This window comes from Leptonychotes weddellii, chromosome 4, assembly GCF_054177405.1.
Source record: "Leptonychotes weddellii isolate Sample4059 chromosome 4, ASM5417740v2, whole genome shotgun sequence".
In the NCBI taxonomy this organism is placed as follows: domain Eukaryota; kingdom Metazoa; phylum Chordata; class Mammalia; order Carnivora; family Phocidae; genus Leptonychotes; species Leptonychotes weddellii.
This window is the reverse complement of record NC_138372.1, coordinates 115,122,300-115,132,924: the sequence shown is the minus strand read 5'-3', so window position 1 is coordinate 115,132,924 and position 10,625 is coordinate 115,122,300. Positions and strand designations below refer to the sequence as shown.

Here is a 10,625-nt window from a genome sequence, read left to right as displayed (position 1 = left end):
GGCAGTCGCTTAACCAACTGAGCCACCCAGGCGGCCCTCCATCTCATTTATTAAGAACTTAATTTTATTTAAGCTTAAGGTGATGGGGAAGTGAAATGTGATACAGAAATTGTCTTTATCTTTCGGGCATATAGTCAGTGTAGTAAATCACACCTTCCTCTGACAAGTACAGTATAATTTTAACAAGAAAAAAACATCAAGCCCAAACTGGTGACCTCTTGATTAAGGAAACATTAGGATATTCATGATACTACATACAACATAGAATTAGATAATGCCTTAGACTTTGTGGAACCTGTTCAAGATGTATCTGAGTAAGTTTCATTCTTGTAAATGGAAAGCAGTGTTATAAATGTCCAAAACTGTCATAAACTCAGTTATGTTTACTTTTGAGTACATTATATATTTCTGCAGCATATTTTATTCCAAATTAATTTGCCTTACTATTAATTGATTGTAATATTAGGTGAAAGCAATGCTTGCTGAGGTGTGAGGCTTAGGAGGCCTGGAAAAGCTAGTAGCATGATTTTTCTGTAAACTTTTTGAGGTGTGTAGTGTGTATTTTTCCTCTTGCTCTACTTTTAATGACACATGCTAAAGTAGCTGGAGGCCAGATTGTAATTTTATTTGGAAGCCTACCATAGAAAGATAATCTAATTTTTGTTGCTTTTGGTATTTGATATTAAATTTATCTGAAGAATTTTACTTGTCATTTGTAAAGGAGTCTTGAGAAGTTTTCTTAGCTATGATAGTGGTGACGTCATATTCTAAACTAGAAACAGGTGTGTGGAGAACGTATGTATGTGTTAATATATGTGGAGTCTAAACAAAGATATCAAAAAATGAAATTTGGTCATCAGTCAACTTTATTAAAAATAATCACATAAAAGCAGTATTACCCTGGAAACCCATGCCATCATTCTGCTCTAGTGCATTCATGTGAATGACCCAAATGATAATACCAGAACCCTTGCTGGCCTTTTCTATTTAAGTGACCTTTCCATATCTACGACGGTTAAGCAACTCACTTTAGTGGCCATACCGTGGACTTTATCACGTAGGCCTGCTTTGTTTCCAGATTCTGAATTCCAATATAGCAAAGCTCAGCCACAACCTACATGTTTCACCTCCTTCATTCTACTGCTCGTGTGCCAACTCTCCACCTAGTATAAGCTTTTATGGTGCCTTGGCCCCCTCATTGCTTTGCTTTCTTCCTGAAGACTTTAACTGCTTGTCCACACTCACCCCAGGCCTCAGCTCCCTTCCCTCTTGGTCTTTTCTCCATATTAGCCCTGCAAATATCCAACCATCAATCCACTGCACCCTCTGCCTTTTCTGTGCTTTTCCATTCATGGATTGCTAAGGGTTGCCAGAGAAAGTCATTACTTGTGCTGATAGATTATATTACAAATCAAAGGCTTCTAATCTCAGACATCAATAACACCCAGTGATCTTTTTTACTTTTCTCTGGCCAGCTCCTTTTCCTATAGGAATGATATAAATACTCATTCAAGTCCCTAATCATGCTGAACAGATCTCATTGCTTTTTTTTCCACCACAGGGAAAATAAGAGTTTACTAAATGTGTGTTTCTTCACTTTTCCTGCCTTTTGAACTTACCTGTCTCATCCATTGCTACCTTCTTTCCCATCTAAGAAGAAAACTTCAAGATTAACTTCTAACTCTATCCTTACATTTCATTTCTTACCAGATCTTTCTATCCATTGTCTCCTTAAATGTTTAATTTCTTCCTTTTCCCTGGCACCTTCCTGATTGCCCCCACATAAGCTCAGTCTCTCTCATAAAAACAACATAAATCTTGACCTGGCATCTATCGCTGGATACCACTTTGTTTCTCCTGTGTTCTTCAGTCTATGGTATGATTTTTGCTCTCACTGTTTCATTGGAATCACTCAAGCCATGACCCCTGATGGCTTCTTAAAATGTAGTTCATTGTACTCCTTTCCTGCCAGGTCTCTTTTGGAACTTTGACTTTATTAACCACACCTTTTTGAAATGTTACCCCTTGGCCTTGGGGGCATCTAGCTGTCTTCATTCTCTTCCTGCCTCTCTGATCATTTCTTCTTATTTTGCCACCAGCTTTTTCTCTGCCACCTTCATGGTTCTGTTGTTGTCCTATTTCTCTGCAAACACTGTGCACTCTCCATAGATGATTTAAATACCCCCACAGCTTTAACTATCTACTATAAGTAGAGACTCCCAAGTCTTTAAGCAAGGGTCTCCCTGCAGAGTTCAAGTCTTAGGCTTATCTGCCTATTGGTCTTTCCACCTGCATATCTCACAGAAATCAGTCTGTCTAAAACTCAGTTTTTTCTCTTTTCCCCAAAAGCTGCTGCCCCTCCTGTATTCCACATTTTATTAATAGTATTACTTTCACTTGTTCAAGCTGTAAGTATCCATACATAATCTTTGACTCTTCCCTCTCACTCCCAACGCCTTATTCTGCCCCAAAAGTACTGTCTCTGTCCCACTACCACTGCCTTAGTTCAGGCCTTATTATCTTTCATGTGGTCTCTTGCAGAAGTCTTATATTTGACTTGTGTACCTACTCCAGTTTATTTTTTATTTAGTATTTAATCAACAGAGATGATCAATCACCTAACATGGGTCAGGCCCCATGCTGGGCTCTAAACATACAGTGAAGAAACAGGCATGGTCCCAGATCTTATGGAGCTTACTTTCTAATGAGTGTGACAGAAATTAGTTATATTATCACACCAAGAGTATGTGTTTTGAAAGAAAGGAATACAATTCTCTGAGATAATCTAACAAAGGCTTCCTTGAAAAGGTGTGATTGAACTGAGATCTGAAGGGGGAAAGTTTTCAGTAGGGTTTCCGATAGAACTGCATGTGCACAGACCCTGTGATGGGAGGAATCCAGGAGGCAGTGGTCTGAGGTAAGGCTGGAGAGGCAGAGGGGAAGGATCATAGATTATTGTATGGGCCACATTAAAGATTTTGTTCTTCAGGCACCTGGGTGGCTCAGTCAGTTGAGCGTCCAACTCTTGATTTTGGCTCAGGTCATGATCTCAGGATTGTGGGATCAAGCCCCGCATTGGGCTCTGTGCTCAGCAGGGAGTCTGCTTGGGATTCTCTCCCTCCCTGTGCTCCTCCCCACACACCCCTGCTCATGCTCTCTAAATAAGTGAATTAATAAATAGGTAAGAAATGAATAAATAAAATCTTTAAAAAAAGATTTTGTTGTTTATCCTAGAAAGAATGGGAATCCAGTGAAGAATTTTCAGGGTGGAGGTAGGGGATGGGTGGGCATGGGGAAAGGTGTTAACACGGTCAGAAGATGACTCTGGTTGCAGTGTGGAGAATGGATTTGAGGGGGCTTCAAAGACCACTTACTAGGTACATCCATGATCTTTCTAAAAAGCACAAATGAACTTCCCCCACTTCCTAATTCTCTAATTGTGCCAAAATAAAATCTAAACTATTTAGTCTAACAAACAAGGCCCTTTCTAGCACTTGAGAAGTTTTCTAGGCTTTTCTACCGCTTACTGATGTGTATCCGTGCCGGGCCTCATGTTCGCTATTTAACCTTTGTGCTTTCTGTTCTTCTACCTATGCTGCCCTCTTCATCCCCCTTTATGAGCCTAGAGAACTTCCGTTTTCCAACAAGAGACAGTTCCACACCATATCCTCTGAGAAGCCTTTCCAGAATATGCCTTATTCCCCACCCCAGGAAAAAAACAAAAACAAAAAAAATTCATTGTCTATCCTGAATACCTGTTGGCACTGATTCTATAATACTATAACAATTTGTTTACCCATCTTCCTGACCCAACTGAGCTACGAGTGGTCAGGGATTGTATCATTCATCTTTGTTATCCATTCTTGTCTAGCACATTACCTGGTGCCTATAAATACTGAGTAAGCATTCCATTTTTCTGTTCTGACGACTTCACTTTTACCAGTAATCAGGTCAGTTAAATATTTATTGAGGACTTAACTATCCCAGGTGTGTGAGAGATAAACACATACACATACCACAGACCCCAGCTTGATCAGTTTTTAGTGGTGGTAACTGTGCTTCCTTTCCTTTATTAATTTACATTTCAATTTTTTTTAATAGGAACTTTGTTCATTGTACAGGTCTAGAGTAGAGAATCACTGAAACTACAGAGTGTCTCTTTTGAAATCTTAAAGTTAGGACTAACAGAAACTCACAAACTCATCTAAACTGCAGCACTCCCAAGCTCAACCCCTGAATGATCAGGAATTCAGTTGTGCCTGTCACAGAGCCACAAGAACTAGGGTGCCCTTGGTTCTTAGATTTGGGGGCAGAACTTACAATGTTTTCTCCCTTGACCTATTTGGGAGAAGGTCACAAATTGACTTGATCTTTTTTTTTTCTTTTTTTCTAGATAACAGCAAAAGCTTCTATCATTTTTGTTACTCTTCAGTACAATGTTACCCTCCTTGCAACAGGTAGGTAGTTTTCTTTCAGAATTTTCTATTTAAGTAGAAGGTTTTACTTGAACAAACTTGGAAATTACGGTGAATACTAAATTCTTTAATTTTAATAGATTTCATTCATGATTAGACTGAATGTTATTTTGATGATTTTATAATGCAAGAAATGATGTATTTTGTTGACTTCACCCTATGAAAATCAGATTTTATGTGTTTAATGTTTATTGTGTATTTTGTAAATGGACTTGATTTTCCATGGGAGAACTTTTTTTTTTCCCTTCTATTCCCTCTGATCTTTTTCATAAGAAAATTCTAAGAATAGATATTAAATATTTGTTTAAAGTGTTATCGTTCAATCAAGGTTTCTAAAGGTACAATATTTAGGTTCAGTTTTTCTGACCTATGAATTATGCTTTAGACCTAAAGTAACAATCCTTATAAGCCTATTTTATTTTCATGTTTTTGTTGTGCTCTACCTCTAAATGTCCGTAAGCTCTAGGAGTTACAATAGCATCCAAACTACACTTTCAGGCTTTAATTTTAAAAGTTTCATTTCTTTTCTTTTTTTTTTTTTTTAATTTTAAGTAGGCTTCACACCCAGTGTGGGGCTTGAACTCATGACCCTGAGATCAAGAGTCACATGCTCTGCCAAATGAGCCAGCCAGGCGCCCCTAAAAGTTTTATTTCTAAATTATGCAATGTGAAAGTCAAGCTGTTATTGGAAGTTGATTGTAGTTGAATACAGTGATACAATTAACCAGCATGGGTGAGGGTATTTGGTTAATAAAATATTAACATATTCAGACAAGTATTTGGCTCTGTATTTAGAATGTAGGATCAATTACATAACATTGAATTGGGTTTATTTTAGATATATAGTTGTATAAATGCAGTTGACCCTTAAATAATGCAGAGGTTAGGGGCATTGACCCCTGTGCAATCAAAAATCTATGTATAATTTTTTGAGTCCCCAAAACCTTAATTACTAATAGCCTACTGTTGACCAGAAGCCTCACCAATAATATAAACAGTTGATTAACACATATTTTATATATGTATGATATACTGCATTCTTATAATAAACTAGAGAAAAGAAAATGTTATTTTTAAAAGGAAAATGTTATTGAAATCATAGGACAAGAATGTACATTGGCAGTACTGTATTTCTTGAAAAAAATCTGCAGGTAAATGGACCCAGGCAGTTCAAACCTGTGTTGTTCAAGGGTCAACCATATTTGATTTAGTGACTTAGATATCTATCAGATCACTCAAAATCAAAAAGTTATTTTGAAATTTGAATATGCCAGAGAACAATAGTGCTTTTTTCCCCAAATAATTTGTATAAATATAAAGCTTGAGAACAATAATTTACAGCAACTCACAAGTATTTGATTAAGATTTGTTTTGAAAAATAGAAGAATATCGAGGATTAAAAACAATTTTAAGTAGCAGTTGGCTCTATCTATAGTGCTGATAGGTCAAAACTCATTCAAATAGGGGTTAAATCAGTTTTTCTATCAGAATCATAATGAAGTGTCTAGTTTGAAAAGAGGTAGAAAATTTAAGACAGACAGATAGGCTAAGTATAACTTTGATGTAACCTAATCTCTACCTGGGATAATATCAATTTTACAGTCTTCCCAAGGATCTGAGTATGGCCTCCCCTTCCCTGTTTTTTGGTCTTTGATGGCTGTAACTAACATGTGTCAAGTCTTTTGTAAATAATTTCTGAGGCCTTAGATTTCTGGATAGTTTTCAATTTTCATTGCTCCTAAGACTCAAGATGTCCAAAAGCAAATCACCTATAATGTTTCTATAGAACTTATTTATTAGGTTAGTCTTCTTTTGTTTGTTTCCATAACTATGTTGTGCTTAGTGCTGTTTTTATAATCTTATGTATATTTTTGTGTATGTGTGTTCTTCCTTTTTGGCCTTCAGAAGAACAAGCTACTGAATCAGCATCCCTTTATTACTATGGTATCAAAGATTTGGCTACAGTTTTCTTCTACATGCTAGTGGCGATAATTATTCATGCCATAATTCAAGAGTATGTGTTGGATGTAAGTATACAATCTTAGAAATCTATACTTTATAAAATACTAGTGCTCCATACTTAACGGTAGTCACATATTAAATATGCTTTATAATATCTTTTTAATTACTAATGGTTGTTTTTATTTTTAGAAAATTAACAGGCGAATGCACTTCTCCAAAACGAAACACAGCAAGTTTAATGAATCTGGTCAGCTTAGTGCATTCTACCTTTTTTCTTGTATTTGGGGCACATTCATTCTAATATCTGTAAGTATATACTATGCTTAAATTTTCATTTCTCAAAGTATTTATGTTATATAGCCAGAACAGAAAATGATATCCTATTTTTAATGCTCATAAGCAAAGCCTAAACCTTAGAAAATCCCTTCTCTATTCTTGTTATCTAAGATTAGGAATTCTTCTGTTGAACTAGTATAAATCAAGTTTCAGTGATAAGCCTCTTTTTTCATTAGTTTTCATACAGCAGAAATTCTAAACTGTGTTTAATGTTTCAGAAAGTGTGACTCATTTTTAGTCAGTCTGAATATTTTTATATCCTGTAGTCATTTGCAGATATCTCTATATTAGCAAAAAGGGAAAGAAGTCAGTGATAACTTTTACTGGGTTATATGAGTTGTAATGTTTCTAGTCATTTCCTCTTTTAAAAACAGTCTGGGTAGTGTCCAAGCAACTTAAAATATTGTGTAACTTTACAGTTAAAGCTATCAAAACCTTTAACTGTATCATTCTAACTAGTGAGGGGGAAGGTAGTATTTACATTAGTATTAGTATTAATAATCTCCAAATTTATAGCACTCTAGAGTTTACATATTTTTTAGTTTGTTAGGACACAATTTTTTTTTTTAATTGCCATGTTAGAGATAAATAAACAGGCAAAGTGTACGATAGTTAGTTTTGGAAATAGATTAAAACTCAGTCTTTCCAGGGCTCATGCCCTTTTATGCTGCTGCTTTAATGATACTTTATAAATATATGTAATTTCCGCTTAAAATCTATTGAATAATTTTTTTAAACATAATCGTGTTACATTTCAGTAGGAAAATACTCTTACTAAAGATAAGTCACATGAGAGGTTTTTTGTTTTTGTTTTTTACACATGTGCAGTAATTCTCACTGAATAGATCTGGTTATCCAAGAAAAAGATTTGGGTTAGTGTGTGGACATCATCCTATAAAACTTGGCAGCACCTTAATCCTCCATCTCCTGTCAGGTGCTCCGTCTTTCCCGAAATCCTTCTCTGATCACCCAAGACAAAATTCATCTCTCCCATAGCTGTTGTTGCCTCTGTTATGTACCATTACTGTTTTTTGATTGTTTTATGTTTGTTCACATACATGTATTTTTTACTCTATTGGATTATTGAATTTTGAAGACCAGGAATTATGCTTATTTGACTTCGTATCTTTCATAGTGATTTTCAATTTGCTAAAATAAGCAATTCAGCTGAATCAAAAATAACTAAAACAACTAAAAAGTTTAACTTCAGTGGGCTCTTTGGAGTGCCTGATCTGGGAAATTATAAATGTGTAAGAAATGAAAATACTGTCTTATTTTCCAAGAAGTTTGCATTATACTCAATAGGCTAATTTTTATATCTTCTTCCTTAGGAAAACTACATCTCAGACCCAACTATCTTGTGGAGGGCTTATCCCCATAACCTGATGACGTAAGTCATTTTAGCAGGCTTTTCTTAGTTAAGGACCATGGTTGTGTCACTTTTAAGCAGAACCCATTCTTGTCATTCTCTTTAGGACTTTGGCAAATTCATACAATAGGTATGTCGTTGGCAGTCCCTCTGCCATAAGAAAAAAATTCTCATGCTCTTTTTTCATGTATAATTAATATTTCCAACATGTTCATTAGCTTGAGAAAACTGATTTTAACAATCTTAATTTAGTTCTGGTTTCCCTTCTCCCTCATCCTTTCTCCTCATCAGTTCTCCATCTTCGCTGTACTTTTTGCTCCTTTTCTGTGCCCCAGTCTTTTTTTACTCTCTTACACTGTAAACTTCAGGGTAGCGATTGTCTCTTTTTTATCTTTCTAGCTCCCAAGGTTTCTATACAGTCCTATAAAAAAGCTCAGTGTTGCAAAGACATTCAGCTAAATTACTCATTCTTCAAGCCCAGCTCTAGCACGACTATTCCATATTATTTTTCCTTGCTACATTAGCCTATATTGTCTTTTGCTTTCCTGAATTTGTCATTTTGGTATATAATATTTTAGGTAATATCTCTACATTGTCATGAATGTTCTATAATTGTTCCATTTATGTAAGTCTTGTATTGTGCCCATACCCACCAAGACTCTGTGTACCTTGACAGCAAGTAGGAACTGTCTCTTTATATTATATATCCTTCGGTGTGCCAGGCCATATGTAGGTGTTTGTCACCTAGACAGCATTCAGTAAATGCATTGTGATTTGAGAATTGGAGAAAAAGATAAAAAGGAAATAACATGACCATGCATACCTTTGTTTTAAGTCCAGCAATAATACGCACGCTGCTGAGTCATTCTGACTTTTAAAAATGATATTAATTCAGCGAGCTTTTATGCAGTAGGGTTATAAACATCATATTTATATGGGACTATCTTCCCTCTCCCCCCAAAAATTTATTTCCAATTGGTTTTGTGTTTTCAATTTTAGAAGTCTGGAGGGAAAGGGGAAGGGAGAACAAAGAGAAAGCAGGAAGACTGGAGGTGTATAATGTCAAGAGACTAGTGATTCTAGGCTATGAGCTCTATCTCTTGGGGAACACTTCCATGCCGTATTCCTCTTTCTAATCCTGGTTTGCCTCCATTTATTTGGGGGCTCTCTCAGTATTCCAACCAGGTAGAGTTACCATATTGCCCTAAGAAAAAAGCCAGGGGATATTTTCAGTTGGGATTATACCAATTTCAGGTGATCGTTTATCTAGGCACTTTCGGTTTGGTGTCCATCTTTTTGCCCTTCCTGCTTTCCTTTTGATGAAACCTTAAAGGTCTGTAAGGTGATTCCCTCAAAGTCATGTTCCTTATGTTTTCAGTAGCTAGCATGACATACTAATCAGTATTAATGTACTAATAGACAAGGGGGTCTGGTTCCTCCCAGCCAGCGTGCAGGTTGTCAGGGTTCTGCAGATAATGTCTTTGCATCTGTTGTTTAATCCAGAGGAATCAACTGGTGGTGAGAATATTCTAGGGAGACAGGGAAGTGGCTGCTGGGGAGTTGTTAAAGGTGCACAGAGAACTGCAGGGAGACCTGAAATGATAACACGAAGGTGGCTACTTAGTACATCCTGATTTCCAGCGTTGGTTTTTACTTTATTCTTTAAAAAATATCATGCTTTAAAAGGTATTTTTTTTCCTTTCTTGTGCAGATTTCAAATGAAGTTTTTCTACATAGCCCAGTTGGCTTACTGGTTTCATGCTTTTCCTGAACTCTACTTCCAGAAAACCAAAAAAGTAAGCTGGGATTTTGTAATTTTAAAAGTTGTCATTTTTTTCCCTTTTTTTTGAAAAGTCACTCTAAAATTAAACATTTCCTCACATCTCTAACCTCCCTTTTTCTTTCCCACCTCAACTCTTCCCCCATTATTCTCCTACCTCCCCTCTTTCCACAAAGACTAAATATCCTCACATATTTCTTGAAAAAAACTTTTGTCATATTTTAACTGAGAGTGGACTCTTTTACATTTGACATGTTAATCTCCTGTCTTAAAACTGTATCAGTGGTAATTTTAAATGAAATTTAAACAAATTTTGAAATGTAATATTAGTTTTATATTATTGATATTCTTAGGAGTTTCACAAATGAGACAAAAGGATTAATCAGATTATTCTGCAACTAATAGTTCTGTGTGTTAAGGCCCAGGAAAAAAAATTCAGTATTAAATAAAGTAAGCCATAGTTAAATACTCAGCAGTGAAGCTTTTCCCGAAATGGGAGGAGCATTCTTCTTAGCATCTGAGAAAGATGTTTGTTTGTTTTATTTGAACAAATAACACCTGGAGGAGTACAATACCCTTCTTTCTATTTTACCCTCAGTACTTCTAAAGTCAGACTTTGTGAAATCTCAGAGTATACTTTAGTGCCTTTCTTTAACTCCTCTCTCAAACCTATACCACCTCCCTGTTGCTTGAAACTAAATAC

The 10,625-nt window shown here is 35.9% G+C and overlaps 1 protein-coding gene across 2 annotated transcripts in view; it reads left to right on the top strand.

Annotated features, from left to right (window-relative positions):
* The window catches only part of TRAM1 (translocation associated membrane protein 1), a 32,231-nt gene that overhangs the window by 3,674 nt on the left and 17,932 nt on the right, over positions 1 to 10,625 (top strand). For both annotated transcript variants that reach the window (XM_081816105.1, XM_081816106.1), the window contains exons 2-6: positions 4,394 to 4,457; positions 6,381 to 6,502; positions 6,627 to 6,743; positions 8,105 to 8,163; positions 9,854 to 9,938. In XM_081816105.1, coding sequence (XP_081672231.1) covers positions 4,394 to 4,457; positions 6,381 to 6,502; positions 6,627 to 6,743; positions 8,105 to 8,163; positions 9,854 to 9,938 — 447 coding nt within the window. The remainder of the gene's footprint in view (positions 1 to 4,393; positions 4,458 to 6,380; positions 6,503 to 6,626; positions 6,744 to 8,104; positions 8,164 to 9,853; positions 9,939 to 10,625) is intronic.